A 20,126-nucleotide genomic window follows, 5' to 3' on the forward strand; every position below is an offset into this window, starting at 1 on the left:
GTAGTGATCTGAAGGCACACCTGCACCCCGATGTTTATAGCAGCAGCATCAATAGCCAAACTATGGAAAGAGTCCAGATGTCCATCAACAGATGAATGGATAAAGAAGATGTGCATATATACGTGTATATGTAACAATGGAATATTACTCAGCCATCCAAAAGAATTAAATCTTGCCATTTGCAACAACGTGGATGGAGCTAAAGGGTACTATGCTAAGCAAAATAAATCAATCAGAGAAAGACAAATGCCATATGATCTCACTCATGTGCGGAATGTAAGAAACACAACTGAGGATCATAGGGGAAGGGAGGGAAAAATAAAACAAGGCAAAATCAGAGAGGGAGACAAACTGTAAGAAACTGTTAATCATAGGAAACAAACTGAGAGTTGCTGGAGGGGAGGGGATGGGGGATGGAGAATGGGGTAACTGGGTGATGGGCATTAAGGAGGGCATGTGATTAATTAGCACTGGGTGTTATAGAAGAATGATGAATCACTGAACTCTACCCTTGAAATTAATAATACACTATATGTTAATCAATTGGATGTAAACAAAAAAAAGATAACAAATTTTTTAAAAAGGCCATGCTGTCTTTGGGGACCAGTTGGCTATGTACTAAGTTCCAGCAGCATCTCAGCTTTGTGGTCCTGAGCCTAGGCAGAGATACCAGCCGAGCTAGTGTCCACTTGGCTCTCTCTGGCCTCCTAGAGGTAAAGGCTGCTTCGAGGGGGGGCTGCCCCGTGTGCCTCTTTCATGCAGATGCCGTGAAGCATCATGTTCTTGACGAGTTGAGCAGTCATGCTAAAGAGACAGACCCAAGAAGGGGCACATTCCTGCAGTGCTGGCTCTGTCGGCAGCCACACTCACACCTTATTTCTCATCCTGGCTTCCTCATTACATGTGTATATATGCAGAGCCTGGACCATCAGCTACCAAAGTCAGTCTAAAACCCAGTCATGCACATGAACTCATGTGGATGAGCAGGTGTCTAAGACAATGACCTGCTTTCCTCTTAGGAAGTGCATTCTTGGCATGTGTGTCCATTTTCCTTCCTTCTTTGTTCTCATATGTGACATGAGGGCCAGCTTGGGAAAAAAAATGCTCAATCAAGAGAGATGCTTTAAATGGCCTGGTCAGATTTGCCTACAAAGTCACACACATGCACACATGCACGTATACACATGTGCACCCATGGCAGATATGTGTGCTGTGATAGGTAGACATGCTGCGTCTGTCTTGGCATCCTTATATCTTGCCCTAACAAGAGAAAAAACCTCTTTCATGCTTCTGTTTCTTTTATTAGCTGTAAGTCTTATGAGAATTCTAATTGGAAAAGAAAGGTTAGTGTTGGTATACTTGATAAAAGTGACCTTTAGCCAATGAGTGGTTTATGTTTTTTCCGACGGTCTGCGGAGAAAGCCTGTCTGAAAGGCAAGTGGCATTTTTTTTTCTACTCAAGGTGACATTTATACCTCGAACTTTTCCATTTGACAGGTGCCAAGAAGCTGACAGAAAAGAATCTTTAATCAGTTATGAAATGATTCGCCCTCACCACAAATACCCAGGAGGGAGCAGTTACAAATTTGAAGATACCCTTTGAGGACCTACTCTGTGCTGTGTCCTCTGTGTTGGGCTCCGGGGTCCAGAGGTGATAGGACAGAAGTGCTCCCTGGCCTTAAGGGGGTGAAGAGCCAACTAGAAAGTTGGGTACTGAGCCATAATTACGAGCGTGATGTGTCATGAAGGAGATGGGCTACCAGGGCCTATGACAGGGGAGGTTATGTAGGGAATGGTCTCAAGACGGCTTCCCAGGAAAGCGTACTGGGGACAAGGGAGCAGGGGCTGGTGAGTTGAGGTGTGGGAATTGCTTCGGGCAGAGAACACGGGCTTAGACAGGAATGGCCCTGGACAGGAAATGGGCCACCAGCATGGTGAGGGCAGAGTGAAGTGAGAAGAAACTGGAGAGGAACACAGGGGCAGCCCAGCTAAGCCTTGCTGAACTCAGGAAGCATTTGTACTTCATTCTAAGAAGCATGGGTGCTCTTTGAAGGTTAAGAACCAGAAAATGACGTGTTCATCATTTGGCTACCTGGGTGGATGATGGAGCTCAACAGGGGGCATCAGAGTGGTCCAGGCAAGAGAGGATGGCGACTTGAACTAGGATAATCACCACAGACATGGGAACGAGGGGGTTTCAGAAGGCAGATTGGGTGATGGGTCTGATGAGTGAGGTCAGGGAGAGGAAGGAATCTGAAGGACTCTCAGGACAATGCTGTCATTCATGCAGACAGGGGGCCCTGGAGGAGAGGCAGGGAGGGGGGCAGCGGCAGAGCCTGAGTTTAGCGTGGGGCAGGTTGGACATGAGTCATCTAAGAAACATCTAAGAGAAGCTGTCAAGAAGGAGATGCCCTTGGACTCAACAGAGGGTCTAGGTAGAGACGGTCGGAAGCCTTTGCAGCAGGCGCTAAGTGCCATTGCAAGAAGAGCAGGGGCCTAGGAGGGAGTCCTGGGTCCCATGCACAACGTACCTGTTGCCAGCCCAGGGCTGAGAAGGAGTGAAAGGTTGAGGGGATAAGCAGGAAAGCAGGAGAGAGCAGTGTTATTCAAAGTAAGAGAGGCAGGTGTTTTGGAAGGAGGAGTTGGGTAGCCATGATGAATGAAGCTGTTATCTTTCTGGAAAAAAAAAAAAAGAGCAGACTTTGTCACCTCTTGATTACAAATCTCCCCAGTCCTTCCAAGAGTCTAAACTCCTTGTCCCAGGCACCAGGCCTCTCACACACTACTGCCAATCTACATCCCAGACTTCTCCCCCGCCAGTGAAGTCTGTATCGTAGCCGCACACGGGCCCTCTGTGGACATTGGTAGATGCGTGTCACTTGCCCTTCCAGCATTCATTCTCCCAAATGTCAGTCTTTGTCTGGAGATCTGCCCCACCCCCACCCCATTCAGTCCACGGGGTGCTGAGGTCATCACGGCAGCCCTTGGTCTGGGGCACGTAGCCCAGCCAACACTGATCAGTGCTTTGCCCTCCACTTGTAGAAGGGACAGGCAATGTGAGTGGGTTGGTCTGATCAGAGTGTCTCCAGACAGTCCTGGTACAAAGGCTAATAATGTTCCTTTCTGGGAGCTCAGATCTGCAAGGATGTGGCCCCAGGAGCACTGGCAGCCACATGGGGACCACAGGAGAAAAGTTAACCTAAAACTTGGCTAACACTAGAAAGAGCGAGCGAGAGAGAGAGAGAGAGAGAGAGAAGGGGTGAGAGAGAGAGCAGGGCTGAGAGAGAGAGCAGGGCTGAGAGATGGGGCCCCTGGCTCGGGTGACTCTGTTTGAGGCTTTGAGTTAAGCTGGGCCGGAAGCCAGAGTGAATCTGGACTTTTGAGTCGTAGGAGTCAGTGAATGTCCTTCCCTTTTCATTTTTGTTTAGGGTCAGGTTTCCTGTCACTTGCGACAGAATGGAATCCATGAATCCTAACTAATATAAACATGCTATTCCTGTTCGGTAGTGTTTCCTCACTGCTCTGCCGGAGACGTTGAACTGTGCTTCTCGGGGCAGCCTTCTTGGATTCTTTGGAGCTGTCATCCCTGCTCTGTCCTTCCTCAGAGCCTGGCGTTATCACATGTTCCCTCTGCTTCCCCAGGAGCCTCAGGCCAGGAATCATGTCTTACTTTTGTATCCCTGATGCCTCACACACTATCTGGTGTATAAGAGTCACTTATATAATATTTTCTGAATGACTCTGAATGAATGAATGACTTAAGTGAACGAATGAATTATAAGCAGAAGTTCGATATCGAGATATAGAAAGATCCTGAAGACAGGGGAAAATGCTTAAATCAATGAAAAATTAAGCGCATCATCTCTAGTAGTGGCCAAGTACATTTTCAAAATGCCATTATTTTAATTATGGAAATGGCCTCTCAAAAATGAAAAATAAACAAAGCATGTCCCTTCCTCCTGCATAGAATAAACTCATGTAGCTATGTTGCTTCAACAGAATAACTTCACAGAATCTGATATTCAAAGCTCATTAGGGTAGGTTGGCTGCTTTCATTCCAAACCTAAAGTCCTTGGCACCTAATGAGCAGGCTCTGTCGTTCAGACCCCAGGCCGGCTACGCTGGGTCATCATTAGATGTCTTGGGAAGACATCCAGAGCGAGCCGTGGTTACCATGGTAACAAGCAAGGGAAGGGAAAAGCTGGCTGTCATGTACAAGATGAGGGGTGCATACGGGAGGTGCCGATGAGCTGAGGAAACAACGTGAGCCTTCCCTATCCAGAGTGGCTACCGGACATTTGGATGCTGAACACAGAGCTGTCCAAACATCCAAGAAGGAGATAATACATAAGTCAAAGACAAATACATTTGTCCAAAGAGGTTTTGGGCTCAGAAGAAAATGTTCCTAAGACTTGAGTGAAACAGGTTGTTTATATTTTTTTAAGCAGTGTTTTCCAAATCAAGTCTGGCTTTAGCTTTTAATTGAACAGAGAGACACTTCTAAATCCAAATATTGTGAAGACAGCTTTCCTCGCTCAGCACTAGCCACCTCCCACTGCTTTGGGCATATATACATCTGCATGCATCATATGTGTCTAAATATGGGGTAGACCGAAACCCCCTGAAAGCTGCAGAGCATGGAGCTCAGTGCAGCACGTACTCAACATAACTTAATACTCGATTTGTGCTTTGGGTTTGAAATGCTTAAGAAAACTCTATAACGACTTCATTTTTTTAGTGACAAATGTCTAATGATCCAACCACTCAATTCAAAGTTAAAGCAGGCTTATGGATATTACTCTGCTAATTTGGTGGCAATTGGGGCTTTCAAAGATCTTTTATATGCTTTTCCTGCTTGAAAATCTAGGACTGGGTGTTATTCTGTATGTTGGCAAATTGAACACCAATAAAAAATAAATTTATTATTAAAAAAAAAGAAAAGAAAATCTAGCATGAACCATGATTTGAAGCCTTTGCTCTTTCTGTCAATAATTAGTTTTCGGAACTGAAGTGTGAAAGACCCAGTACACAGAATACAGGAAACCCAGGGCACGGCCCAAAGGAGAGGACAATGAACAGCAGAGAAGAGCTCTGGTGGACTGCGGGGCAGGTGTACCTTATCCGATTTTCCTCATTGTCAACCAGGAAAAACCAGCGGAACTTCACCATCAGGGGGCTGCAGTTGGTGATTGTTATGTATCGGATCACCTCAGTATCATTCAGGATACAGCCAAAATCCAGCTCCATGGTCTCAAAGCTGAGGTTAGGGTAGTGCACTTCTCCACGCAGGTTTAGGCTGTCGATTTGAGGGTGTTCCATGTACTTGATCTCTAGAATTTCTTCTGCTACCCAGTTGTTCAAATCACTTTTGTAGGAAGGGTCAAATTTGACCAGCAAGTTTTTTTCTCCATCAACCTCCAGCTTAATAGGCTACAAATAAGATAATGGGGTTTACCAATTTTTGTCCTATGCATTTCCAACCTGCTTTATAAAACAGAACAACCAGGGATTTATGCATATTTATGTACATAAACACATGCAGATACACACCTACAAAGAGATTAGTATAAAATATATATATATCCACACATCTTTGGTCCATAATTATATATTTATACTTATACATAATTAAATAGCTAGTATATATAAATCTATATAGATATCTATACTATCTGGACGGGTATAGGTATTTTATATACATATATGCACATGCACATATATTTTATTAGTTGAAAATGAAAGCAAGGAAAATCTGGACAGGAATCATTTGAAGGAAGGGATTTTGGTAATAGTTGTGAAGTTATAAGGATTGAGGAGTTGCAAAAGGGAAAATGTGCAATGAATAACTATTATAAAATATTCTAAACTGAAAATAAATTCGATTGTAAAATGTTCTTCCTAGACAAGTGGGAAAAATCCTTTGCTTAAGAAATTTTTCAAAGGCTTTCTAAAGCCCTGGGGGAGAGGCTCTGGAGCGGGTGACCCAGAAAGGGAGGGATTAGGCAATTTAATTTCTTTTCTCACGCCTGCAATTCTAACTCTTAAGTGCAGTGTTATCTACTTTCTGCTGTTTTCTATTCAACTTAAAATGACACTCGGAAGCTTGACAGAGTTTGTTCAGTAGATTGTGTTTATCCTTTTCTCTCTTCGATTCAAGTCCTCATGGGTTCCTTGATGCCAAGGCCTCTGGAACACCTTACCATACAAAGCCTGGCTATGAGTTGGCTTTTTCAGGAATTGCTTTATTCACAGTTAATCCACAGGAAAGGAACCTCCTGGTTTTACAGAAAGTGCCCCAAGGCAGTTGGGAGGTGTGCACGCAGGGATGAGTGTTTTACAGAGCTCTTCCCTCTCCACAGTTTTCAGGTTCCGGTATTTAACTGTGCGACTCTGTGACATGATTAGATGGCTTCAGGGGATAAAGCCAATCACCTGACTCAGGCGTCAGAGAGAGGGCAGCTAATCCCATCTGAGAGCAGGGCCGGCCACTGGTACAGGTGGCAGGGTACAATTTAGAACCCATCCTTGCAGAACACACCATGTGCGGCAGTGCTCACTATTGCAATGCCTGGTGTTTAAATATATTTGAAGACTGACTTAAATGTTTCCCCCCTTTGGTTGTTTTGTAGAAATGATACACATCCACAACAGTCTGCATTATATATAAAACACAAAGGGGAAACTCAACTAAAATGTCACCGTATGTTATTTCTCAGAGTTAGCATTTTTTAAACATTAGTCCATACATAATGGATGACTAAATACAATTTTTACAAAAGTGAAATTAGACCAATTTATTTTTCAAAATATTTGTTTTTCTCAAAAAGAAACCTTAAAATATTTTTAATTAATTAATTAATTAATTAATTAACTTATTCATGAGAGACACACAGAGAGAGGCAGAGACATAGGCAGAGGGAGAAGCAGGCAGGACTTGATCCCAGGACACGGGATCACAACCTGAGCTGAAGGCAGACACTCAACCACTGAGCCACCCAGGTGCCCTTAAAAAAATATTCTTACACAAGAGATACTAATCCTAAAATCATAGACTCTGGAGCCAGACTGCTTGGGTCCAAATCTGACCTCTGCCAGTTACCAGGTCTGTGGATTTGAGCAAAGCTGCTTAGCCTTTCTAGCCTTCAGTTTCTCCATCCATAAAATAGGGGTGATAATAGTCACTTCCTCTTTAGAGGATGAAATAAGTTAATATTTAGGTGATGTGTTCAGAGCAGTGTCTGCCACATGGTGTACAGTTTGTAAATGCCAATTACTACTATAATCAATCCCTTTATGATCAAGAAAAACGATGGTCAAGTATTCAGCAGTTTCAAATTTAGACAAGAGCTTATTGATGCTCACCTGTAAAAAGGGACAAAATATCAACACATTTCTGTTCTACGTATCTCCCAGTTTTTGTTGGCTATAGTGTTACTTTTTAAAAGTACAGGTTTCAAAATCCTATTCCGAAGTCATCGCCACCAAAGTTGTGTAGTCTCAGTTTGATAGCTGAATTGGCTCAGTGCTTCTTACCAATCTTTCCTTTATTGGTTTTTTTTTCATTCCTGAATGCCTTATTCGGTTCTTCTCCTCAATGGTTGTATTTCATTGGCAAATTGGTTTTTCAACAAAGTTGTAGGCAAGCTGGGTTCACTGATTCCTGGCATTCTGAGAGTGTCTGTCTGCTGTCTTTATACTCAAAGGACAGCAGCTGGGTTGCTCTTTCTCTCAAAACTCTGTAGCCATTGGTCCATTGTCATCCAGCATTAAGTATTATCTTGGAGAAGTTTGGGGTTAGTCTAAGCCCTTCCCTTGATGGGTCCCTTCTTTACTGCTGAGAGGCCATAGAATTCTTTGGTTATCAGTAAGACCAGTAATTTCACTAAGATATGTCTCCCTGTTGAACATTCCATAACATTTTGTCCCAGGACAAAATGCCTTACTTTAAAAGATCTAAACATCTTATCTGAGCCAACTAGTACCCCTCTCCTGAAGTAACCAAGGTTACAAGTGTCTTGCTTGTCCTTGTGGAGATATTATAGGGATATAAAATCACGTTCACATATGTATTTTTAAATTTTTTTATATACACGATAGCATACTGTGCACTTTTGTTCTGAAATTCGCTTTTTTCACTGGGAGAGCCCTCTTCAGTGCATATGCAGTTGCCTCATAGCTGAAATATATTCCATCATAAAATTCTGCCAACATTGATTTAACCAATTTGATGGATATTGGCTCCAATCTTTTGTTGTTGTAACCAATGTTGTAATGAATATCCTTGTCTATATGTTATCTTATATTGCCAAAGGGTAAATTCCTAGCAGTAGAATAACTAGGTCAAAGATTATGGGCATTTAAAAATTTTTGATGGCTATAGCCATATCTGATGTACACAGCCTTCTGATGTATATTTCCCCAACAATGTGGGAGCGCCTGTTTCCACATGCCCTCCCAACACAGAGCACTATCCAATTTTTGCTCTTTGCCAACCTGATAGGAAAAAAAAAAGTTTCATAGTCATTTTAATTTGCATTTATTCTAATGTGATTAAAGTTGAGCACGATTTTCATAAATTCAAGAACTGCTTTATTTTTCTTTCCGTGAACTCTGTTCATTTCCTCTACCTGTTTTTCCATTGGGCTGTTGGTGTTTTTCCTGTTGATTTGTAGGGACTCTGTATTTTTTTTTAACTATATGTATGCTTTTATTAAAGTTACATGCACAAATAATATGGAAGGTCAAATTGTGCTATAAAAGTTATTGTAAGAAGCTATAGTTCCTGACCCAACCTGGGATCCTAAAGATCCAGAGGCTGCCATTTCTCAATGTGTATAGTAGGGCTGGTCTACAGAACAGCTTTGTTGGGCAAAGAGGGGATGATCAGTTGGTGGACATACCCCAGACACCAGGGATTATCCTGGAAGGCTGAAACTCACACTAGAAACATTACATTTCCCCTGACATTTTGATTAATTAATCTGGGGAAAAGTACTTATCTGTAGGTCTTGGGATAAAAGCCAGCTGCTCATATTTTTTGCGTGGGGTCAGGTGGGACAACTATGTAGGGCATGGAATCCCTTTATTTTCAGTGCTCTCCTCGCACCTGTTGTTTCTGAGCCCAGGCTACTTAGGTTGAAAGACTCGCATATTGTTGCAGTTCCTCTGGAGAATTTTCTAGAATGCACGCTTTTGTGCTTTTTTGTCAGCCCATTCCATGTTCATTCTATCTTCTAGAACTTGTTTAAATCTCTCATTATCTAGTTATACCCATTCTTTTCCCCCTTTATTTTATTGTTCTAGGCTTCTTTCCTTCTGGACATTTCTACTTTTAAGGTTTCAGGAGGGACAAGAGAGTAGGTCTAATCTACCACCCAGACTAAGAAAGCTGTTCATGCCTGAATTTGCATTTTGGAAATGGATTATCACCCATTTTGTTCTCCTCTGCTCTGTGAGTTTAGTCTTCATCTCCACTTTAAACACTTGTACCTCATCTTTAAGCTCTTTTTAAGACAAGTCATATCATCTATCATTTCTTTGAGACTGTAGAGAACAACATTTATACTTTTGGTCTTCTTCCTTGCGTAGGTTCCCTGGCAGTAGGTTTTTCTTTTATCTCTCCTTTCTTTTATGCCTCTGTTAAAAGACCTTAGCTGTTTTCCCCCCCAGCTCAGGCTTGAACAAAACCCCTTAAGGGACTGTGGGTGGGGTGGGTGAGGGGAGTGTGGTAGTGCAGTGCACAGCCACCAGTTGGGTACTGTCTGAAACCCTCTCACTAAGCAGCTCTGTCCTCCTTCTCCCCCCAAGATCCAGCTCTCTGAGTAAGGCTCACAGCAAATCTCCTTCAATCATGGGCTCCTTCTGAGATCTCACTGTTGCTGCCTACCCTCCCTTTCTCCTTTATATCACTTCTTCATTAGCTGCCTCCCTAGACTGGGAGGATGTACACAATGGTGTGTGGATATGGTTTCTCCTTCACTCCTTCCCTTCAGCTCTTCAGTACCACTTGCCCCATGGCCTGGCCATTCCCACTGGCATCCTCATGCCCAGCAAAGGATCACAGGGGTGATGTTGTAGGGATGTTTAGAGAATACTGGACCCTGCATCAGACTGGTGCCTTGATAAGCTCATAGTCTCCTCCCTCAGCCCGGTTCAGATTTCTTAGTATCTGGAGATGGGATCTTTGGTTTAGGGATTAGGTTTTAGCTATTTCCTTATTGCATGGAGTATGGAGCTTTGGTGGGATTTGAGAAAAGAGAATGAAAAGATCTCTATTGCCATTAGTAGGAAGTCACTATTTTCTAAAATTGCAATGGACAGGAATGAAGGGTTATCATAAGTTCTTACACCATTAATAATAGTTGATTGACATTGGAATTTATGACATCTTTCTGTAGTGTTTCCTTTTTTGTTTCTTGAGTTCTATTTCCCTGGGCCAAAATTAGGTAGTATACCAGCATTATTCTCTTCCTTGGTCACACACTCAACTCTCGTAGGAGCTTGTTAGGACAGCCCTTGTCAACTCACCTCAGGAGTTAATGGCAGGGGAGATTTATCAGTCTCACAGATAAAGAAGGGTCCGCTGGTTGAGAGTAACACATTCACAGGCAGGGTGGAAATGTTCTTCATGACCAAGGGCTGGTAATCAGGTTCTAGGATGGTGTTAGGCTTCTGCAAAAGAGGAAAAAGGAAACCGAGTTATGGTAAACATAGTAAGCTTTTAGCAACCACAGCCTCATATTCATTGTTAACAGTAGAATTAGCATTTCCTGCTCCTCCTTGTCGTCTGTCTCTCTTTTTCTGTCTTCCCCTAACCCTTGTATAGATTTAGATAAATCATTTGGAATTTATAGTGGACTACTGAAAAGGCCAGAAAACACAGATTAGATTTCTTAATCTTCTGTTGCCAGGCTAAAAACACCTATACAAGCCAGGCCTCTCGGTAGTGCTATTACTATAGAAATTTCCAGTCTCATAAAACAAAGTCTAGTAAACTAGAAATATCTTGTAAAAGAACCTGTGCCTGATTATAATAAAGATTATTTTCCTTATACAATATTTTTTCTATGCTTAAAAAATCACACTTGCAAAAATTTATACATTTATAATATATTGATATATTGACAAATGCTCATAACTACTTCCTGTAAATTTTTTCCTGATAACACTGGGATTTAGAAGCATCTTTTCACTTTCTTAGATGCATCAAATTTACTTTTTCAAGTGGAGAATGCATCAGAAATGGATCTTTAGCTGAAAATTTTTCTCATTCTAATTTTGGAGTCCACATTATTTCTTGTGTGCCTTGGAAAGGGGGTCCTTTAATACCAGCAGGAGGCAATCAGCCTCAATCTGCTATTTCCAAAGAGAGCCTCCCTCCAATCATTCCCACAACTCTAGCCGGTTTTCACCAGACCTCATCATTTTGATTTGCTTTTTCTCCTTGTTCCAATTTCAGTTAAATCCTTCCAGTTCTATATATTAGTCAGAGTCTGTCTCTGCTTCTTTGTTCAAAACAGTCTTCCTTCTGCTGTGGTTCCTGGCCCTGCCTCTGGCTCTGAGGAGCTTGGAGAACTGGTGCCTGTCATGTCCCTGTCAGTTTGGGCTGCTAAAACAAATGTCACAAACTGGCTGGTTTAAATGGCAGACATTTAGGCCTCATAGTTCTGGAGGCTGGGAAGGCCAAAATCAAGGTACCAGCAGATCCAGTGTCCGGCTTCTGATGGCTGTCTTCTCACTGTGTCCTGGCATGACTGAGAGGGAAATCATATCTCTTGTCTCTACTTCTCAGGGCACTAATCCCATTGCTGAAGGCTCTGTCTTCATGACTTCATCACTGCCCAAAGGCCCCACTCCAACCATCACATTAGAGATTAGGAGTTCACTTATGAATTTGGGGAGAGGAGGCACAGCCCTAAGCACCTAAGCCTTGCAATAGTTGTACCGTGCTGGTCCCCTGTTCGCTCCTGGAGTTCTTTCAGGGGTTCATTCTGGCACTTACCGTGAGATGCCAGGCATTGTTTTCCTCCCTTGAACATGGTAACACAGCTACTGAACTCACCTTGTACCTGCAGATGATATACTATGGTTTTGGGGGAAGCAGACTTTTGTGCCATGCAAAGGCTGTCTACCCAGTGACCTTCCTCCAGGCCATTGTGTCACTGCAGGAAGCTTTGAAGCGAAGAAGCCAGACTTGGTTGGTTTTGGCAAGAGGCCATTTAGAGGTTAGCGATGAGAAGGAGTCGATGCACACAAGCCATTCTATTTTAAAATGACCCCTTCTCTCTGGGTTGTTTGTCTCCCCAAATATCATGAGACAGGATTTGCTGCTGGACTTCATGAAGTAAACTGGCTGATACTTTCAATTGACCTTTTCAATTCCACAGAGATGTGGCTTCGTCTGTGTGGCTTATGAATGGTACCATAGTTATAAAGTAGATCAAATCTGAGAAAAAATCGTCCCGTAGGCAGAGCTGGCATCATTATAGTCTAATGTACTAAATCAGACACGCTGCCTCGAGCCCCAAACGAGACAGGACAGATAATTGGGTGTTATGTCATTAAATCTGAACGTCAACACCGGCAGGCCTCTTGTGCATGGTGGGTAACAAGTTGCATTTCTTTGTTGTCTCTGATATGGCTTACATGTGAGCAGGAAATAAACGATGAAAACTACAGTAGTTGGACAGATTTTGCAATTATGATATTTGGGGGGAAGGAGAGAAGGGCAAAAACAAACGAACACAGAGTTGTGACAATTTGATTTTTAATTCAGTAAGTTGCTGCCATATTCAAAATATTTGCTCTTTTATTCTAGTGATAAACTCAGAGATTTAAACAAGAAATAAGATGTTAAAAAGCCAACGCTTAAAGATATGTATATATATATAAAAAAAGGAACACTATGCACACATTTTTATGAGTGTTTATAGGCTTAGAAAAAAAAGTCTAATAAGAAACCAGGCTGCATATTTAACATACACCGTAATGTCTTGCATAGAACATTCAACATATATTCACTGAATTTTCTCTGAGTAACCAAATTGAGAGGAAATATAATACCACTGAATTTGGTGCAGCTGTTGCCAATAAATATCTTTCCTGATTACTTTAAGACGAAGATTTTAAAACCAAGCAATGAAAATGTGGTAGCTGTAGCAGGAACTCGTGTAGCATTATCTTTTATATGTCTTATGGAGCTTGGCATAGTTAGTTGCCCATCCTGTGGCTGAAATTTATAATCTAATTCTTCAATGTCTAATTCCCCATGAGTCCATTAAGCCAGGTTTTTGCTTTGTCTTGACTGCCATACAATGTAAGTGCTCAAAGACGATCTGTTGGCTTCAAGTGAACTTGTATATCTCACCTCCCCTACTTGATGATAAGCTTATCCATGGTGGATGCTCAATAAATATTTAATATGAACAAAATGTAATGGAATCCATGACCAGAATAAATGGTCTTAAACATTTTCCTGCAAGCCTCCAGGTAATGAAAGGACTCCTGATTATGATTGCCCCATAATCAGTTAGGCACTGCCAAACTTGGTCCATCTGTATGACACCATGTCAGGACTTACCTTTGATTATATATGTCCCACAGCACAGAACAATGGCTTACTTAACACTTAGTTTTTCCAGTTGGCTGTGAGGTTCATCTGGGAGGGACTATTCTCACTGTTATATCCCTAACTCCCAACACAGTGCCTGGTACATGGTAGGCCCTGATAAACAGTCCACTCAGCAGCTGGCATGACTGTTTCAATGAGTATATCTGACCATGTCACTCCGCTCCCTCCCTAAAGGCCCTCCAAGGCCACCTGGAACAAAACCCAAAGTCAACAATATGCCTTTCAGTCATGCCAAACTCATCTGGCATATGCCCACTTCTCTAGATGGACTTCGTGTCACTCTGGGAACATTCTCTAAGGTGGCCCTTCAGTTCTGTATACTCACCAAGATCTTTCCTAACTCAGGCTCTTTGCATGTGCTGTTCCCTCTGCCTATCATTTTTCTTCCCCTCCCTTGTCACCAACTAACTTCTATCTCTCCTTCAAGTCTCAACTTGAGGCACTTGGTGAAGGAAGCCATTTATGACCACATGTACAAATACAGCCATGTCTCTGAGACATGTACTCACAGCACCTTTTACCACTTCTTCATAGCACTGTTTAGAATTTAATATTAAACAACACAATTTTAATAATTTGTTTGCAGTTCTGTAACCTTGACCAGTCTCTTAGCTTTGACTATGTTGGGTTGGTTCCCCAGATTTCCAGCACCAATACAGTCCTCAACTTGGAAGAGACATTCCCTACATGTCTTTTTTTTTTTTTTTTAAGACCTATTTATTTATCTGAGAGTGAGCAAGCATGAGGGGGAGGAGAGAGAATCTCAAGTAGACTCCCCACTTAACGCAGAACCTGATGCAGAACTCATTCCCAGGACCCTGAGATCACAACCTGAGTCAAAACCAAGAGTTGGCTGCTTAACCGATTGAGCCACCCAGGCACCCCCTACATATCTGTTTCGAGTGGTACATAATTCTAGGATGGAAGTCTACCTAGGTGTAGGTCACCTTCTCTTGTGATGTGTCCCCCACCTCCTCACCATCCTGACCCCCTGCCCTGAGCAGCAGCCCTTCCTAGCTTTCCCCTGTCCTCTGCCTCCTCCATTCATTGCTTGTCCCTAATGGCCTTACAAATTAAATTCATGGGTGTTATAAAATTAAAGCCATATAAATTAAGGAATATGAATCAAACAGTATTAAGTTGATTATTCTCAGGCAGTATTAGGTGATTTGCATAACAACTTAACTTGAATCTCCATTTCCTCACATGTGTGATGGGAATGACAACAGAAGCTACAGCATATATTGTGAGGAAACAACTGGGAAAGTGTATGTGAGGAGCACGACTTATCAGCATATACCAATCAGTAAGTTGTGGCTACTCTTTTTTTTTTTTTCTTTTTTAAAATTTTTATTTAAATTCTAGTTTAAATAGAGCACAGTATTGGTTTCTGGAGTAGAAGTCATTGGTTCATCACCTACATGCAGCACCCAGTGCTCATCACAAGTGCCCTCCTTAATGCCTATCCCCTACCTAGCCCATCTCCCACCCATGCCCCTCCATCAACCCTCAGTTTGTTCTCCATAATTAAGAGTCTCTTATGGTTTGTTTCCTTCTTTCCTTTTCTTCCCCCCTCCCTCCCATATGTTCATCTGTTTTGTTTTTTAAATTTCACATATGAGTGAAATTATATGGTATTTGTCTTTCTCTGACTAATTTCACTTAGCATTTTATACTCTAGCTCCAGCCATGTCATTGCAAATGGCAAGATTTCATTCTTTTTGATGGCCAAGTAATATTCCATTGTGTGTGTGTGTGTGTGTGTGTGTGTGTGTGTGTATACAAATTCACCCCTTTGAGTACATGTACCCCTTTGGATCTGTATTTTTGTATCCTTTAGATAAATACCCACAAGTGCAATTTCTGGATCATAGGGTAGTTCTGCTGTTAACTTTTTGAGGAACCTCCATACTGTTCTCTAGAGTGGCTGCACCAGTTTACATTCCTACCAACAGTTCAAGAGGGTTCCCCTTTCTCCACATCCTTACCAACACCTGCTGTTGCTTGTGTTGTTATTTTAGGCATTCTGACAGGTGTAAGGTGGTATCTCATTGTGGTTTTGATTTGAATTTCCCTGATGATGAGTGATGTTGAGCATCTTTTCATGTGTCTGTTAGCCATCTGGATGTCTTCTTTGGAAAAGTGTCTACTCATGTCTTTTGCCTATTTCTTAACTGGACTATTATTATTTTTTTGGATAAGTTCTTTATAGATTTTGGATACTAACCCTATATCAGATATGCCATTTGCAAAAATCCTCTCCCATTCTGTAGGCTGCCTTTTAGCTTTGTTGATTGTTTCCTTTGTTGTGCAGAAGCTTTTTATCTTGATCAAGTCCCAATATTAATTTTTTCTTTTTTCCTCCTTGCCTCCTGTGATGTGTATAGTAAGAAGTTGCTACAGCTGAGGTCAAAGAGGTTGCTATTCTTACTGATTATTACACTTATCAATAATTCTACTCCAACTCCTTCTATATTATGATGTTTATTTAATCTAGTTAGAATAAAAGGATCAACTAAATTGCATTTTTAGGGGCACTTGGGTGGCTCAGTTGATTAAGCATCTACCTTCTGCTTAGGTCATGATCCCAGCGTCCTGGGATTGAGCCCTGCATTGGACTCTCTGCTCAGTGGGGAGTCTGCTTCTCCCTCTCCCTCTGCCCCTACCCCCGCTCTAGTGCTCTCTCTTACTCTCTGTCTCAAATAAATAAATAATGTAATATAATATATAGTATAATAAATCTTTAAAAAAATAAAAATAAATAAAACGCATTTTCAGTGCACTGGAATTCCCTTTCACTTACTTTGTTCTTAAAATCAGGAATGATGGAAGTAGAATTTCCATAGCAATTTACATTTCAGAGGAATGTAGGTTTAGATTCAGAAGTTTTAGTTGAATGTGTATTAGCCTCTGAAGCTTAAAAAACATTGGCTGGGTGTGGGTGTAACAGGCTTCCCATTAATTTAGCTTCCAAACTGAAAATATGAACATGCTGACCCCTACTCGGAGCACCTACCCCAAGGCCCCAAGTCCCACTGACCTTTTCCAGTCGGTATATGAGCTGTTTGGTGGACAGCTGGATAAGTGGCGCTATAAACTCACAGATGATATTCACAGTCATCACTAAGCTCTTCCCCTTTTGTGCCCCGATAATGGCATGGCACACCAGTTTTTCTTTGACTACCTGTAAATGAGATACATTGGCACTTTTGGAACATCCAAAGTTCAGAAAACTTAATTCTCAACCATCTGCAAGTCAATTCTCCACTACCCACCTGGAGACATGAGGGAAAACCGCACATTTTTCTGAATAGTGCATTTCAGGGATTGCTCTCTGTCACACTATTATTGGGTCTTATTGGTTGACTATGTCCTGGATGGATCCTGTGTTTGTTTCTGACCACTCCTGAGGACACAATTGACTTACATTCAGTTCAACCTGTATGATGCACCAGGACTATTAGGGACTGGAGATACAAAACAGTGGCAGACAGAGCAAGTAAAATCCTTCCTGGGCTTCTAGTTCAATGGTTAGATACGTGATTTCTTATCAAGCTGGCCAGGAGCTATGGCTAGAAAAATTTTGCCTTTCATTCTTGAATATTTAAAAATCATGCTATAGAAACATATTTCTTTGGACCCAAGAGGCCCAGATTTTCATAAGTACAAAGGGCCTAGAGTGAAGTGATACCATGAATAGCTTATATTGAAGAGTACTCAGGCTTTGGATGTTAATGAATTCAAGTCCCTTCTCAATTATGTACTACAACAGGGAAGAACATTCAGGGAAGCTTTTAGAAATCTCAAACTGAATTTAGTATCCCAGCTGCTCAGATTTAATGCCTTTAAAGATATGATCGGCTATTGATAACAACATTGTAAATGTGCTCCTGCAACAGGCTGCCAGTGTCTTGAGATAAGGGGCTGCGTTCTATTTGTCTCTGCATCCTCAGTGCCTAGCACAGTGTTTGTTATATGGCACATACTCAGTAAAAGTTGGCTGAATCCCTGAATCACAGAGAGAAAGGGCACATTATTTACTCCGTATGAGAAATGACCTTTTTGGTTTTGCTTTTGCACTGAGGATGTGTTTTGCCTAAAAATGCTCTGTGAAGAAAGTAAAGGAAATCAAGTACAATCAGTGACCCTAGAGGAGCTAAGGCAAGGGGACAGGCTTTCCCTGGGAAAACAGGGAGACAAATTTCTATCATTTCCTATTTCATGCGGAAAAAGTTCAGTATCACCTCCTACTTCAGTGACAGCAGCGGGAGCTCAAGCATGATCATTTCTCATTCATAAAGTCTGCATTTGTGAGGCAGAAGAGGCTCAGGAATGATTTAGGAAGTTTCTTTTATTTATTTATTTTTTTGATGGTTTCCCATTTCCATGAGGGAATAGAAATAAATAGACAATAATTTGGAACTTCTTAAATGTTTAAAGAAGAATAGTGATGATATAAATATGAGCAGGATATCAGAGTTGCTGAACGATAACTCAGTTTTTTTAATTGACACATAAAAAGATGATAGTTATAAATAGGAAGCTGTTGTGTCAGGTTGAGAGGGAAGGGTCCAAGGATGTCCCAATCCCTGGATAGCAGATGCATCTGAAAGTGTCTATAAAAACATCCTTTTTGAACAAATATGAAATTAATATCACTAATTATTAAGAGGAGGCTTAGCTTTGGCTGAACGTTGGATGTCCCTCTGCCAGAGACTTGCTGGCTGGTCCCTGCTGACCCTGGGGATGAGAACCTACTTGAAATGGTATTTTAAGGTTGGGTTCATGGTAGCTGTAGAAACAAACAGAAAACTGAGCAGAGCTGAACCCTGAAAGCAATGGGTGCTGCCATGGTAACTCCGTGCTGTGTGAAAACCATGAGAAACCATGCCCTTTCTTCAGATAAATGTCAAAGGACTCTCCTAAGAAATAGATAGAGCAAAGATTTATTTAGGAGAAAAAATAGCTTCTGAATGTGCTGTCCTCTTACCCTGGGAGTAGCAGAATAGCCTTCGAGTATCACATCGATGGTCTGGCTTGGGTACAGCTCCATCCTGACAGGGTGGAGCTGAAACACCGGACTCTGGGGAGCCCTGGTCTCCTGGGAGTCCTGGGGTTGGGGCTGGTTCTTAACAAGTCCCTTCTTAGCCAAGCCCTTCTTGCTCAGCTTGTCCTGGGGGTGGAAATCTTCATTCATCCAGAACAACTGTTGGACCCGACGTCCCTTGTTGGTCAACTTGAAGCGGTAATAATAGGTGTCCAGGCTGGAAAAGAGGAGGCAGGGATTGAGAGAACTCAACTTTGGGGTGTTCTGTTCAGCTCTATACATGTGGGATTTACTCCTCTGAAAGTATTTAAAAAGTGAGCAATGAAATAGACATTATTTTTTAAAAATTTAGGAAGGCTAAACGCTACAAGGAACCACCACAGTAATGGGACAAGGTCATATCTCCTCATGGGGTCCACAGACTCAAGTCTGGCACCTGGGTTTGATCTCTGAGTTGCCATCACTAGGGAAGGGGCTCAGAACACAGACAGAGTACATGTGAAAACCACTCTAATTTATGAGAAATGATTCTGAAGCCTGAAAGGAAAGCAAAATACCTACTGGAGGGGAAACATATTTCAACATGTTTTGAGCAAATTTCTACTGATTGAGGAAAATATGATGAGCTCAACTTTAAGGGTACTTTGAAGAGAAACCACACATACCCACCAAGCCCAACCAAAGCTCATGGGGACTGTACCATGGGCCAGAACATCAGCTGGATTGGTCATTTTTCTCAGAGTAGGGCTTTAAAAATGCTATTTCATTCATTAATTCATTTGTTTATTTGTTCATCTAGTCCGTAAATATTTACTAAGAACCTCTTGATTGTCTGGCTCTTTGTGAGACACTGGCATTTCTAAGATCTTGGCGGTGGCTCAAATGTGATTTTGTCTGGGATTTTTTTTAACTGATTTTTAAGCTTACTTAAGATTTTTTTTTCTAGGGAGAAAACTCATCTCAGAACTATTTTTTATTTTTAAAATGTTATCAGGCTTTGAGATTTCATCCCCGCTGTTCCTCATGAGAAATAGCATCATATCTAATAAGTAAGTTGAAGCTTCAGATAAATAATGAGTATTTACCAACCAGCAGATGTAACCATTTCTATCTAAATATGCATTCACAGGGCATGCTCACTGGAGTAGTTTGACTTCATGGCTAAGTACAGGCTTTAGGGAAATAATAATATAAACTGTTTATAAGGAAGGCAATGTCACTGTCACTTGTACATGGTGTATCTTTCAATCATCACAGCAACCCAGTCACAAGAAGTCTATTGTCTCTCATTTTATAGATAAATAAATAGAAACTCTGAAAATTTAAGGGAGTTGCCCAAAAACATGCAATAAGAAAAGGTGGCATATCTGTATTTCTTTAGGCCCTTACGTTAAAAAAGTTGGCAAACTTTTTCTGTAGAAGGATGAATAATAAATACTTCATATTTCT

At 41.6% G+C, this 20,126-nt stretch overlaps 1 protein-coding gene across 1 annotated transcript in view; it reads right to left on the reverse strand.

Moving 5' to 3' along the window:
* Positions 1–20,126, reverse strand: part of HYDIN (HYDIN axonemal central pair apparatus protein) — a 332,032-nt gene that overhangs the window by 153,474 nt on the left and 158,432 nt on the right. The window contains exons 20-23 of the mRNA XM_072731571.1: positions 18,621–18,894; positions 16,671–16,814; positions 10,528–10,671; positions 5,117–5,430 (exon numbers count right to left, since the gene is read on the reverse strand). Of these exons, the coding sequence (XP_072587672.1) occupies positions 5,117–5,430; positions 10,528–10,671; positions 16,671–16,814; positions 18,621–18,894 (876 nt within the window). The remainder of the gene's footprint in view (positions 1–5,116; positions 5,431–10,527; positions 10,672–16,670; positions 16,815–18,620; positions 18,895–20,126) is intronic.

The sequence above is a fragment of the Vulpes vulpes genome, chromosome 12, assembly GCF_048418805.1.
Source record: "Vulpes vulpes isolate BD-2025 chromosome 12, VulVul3, whole genome shotgun sequence".
Lineage (NCBI taxonomy): Eukaryota > Metazoa > Chordata > Mammalia > Carnivora > Canidae > Vulpes > Vulpes vulpes.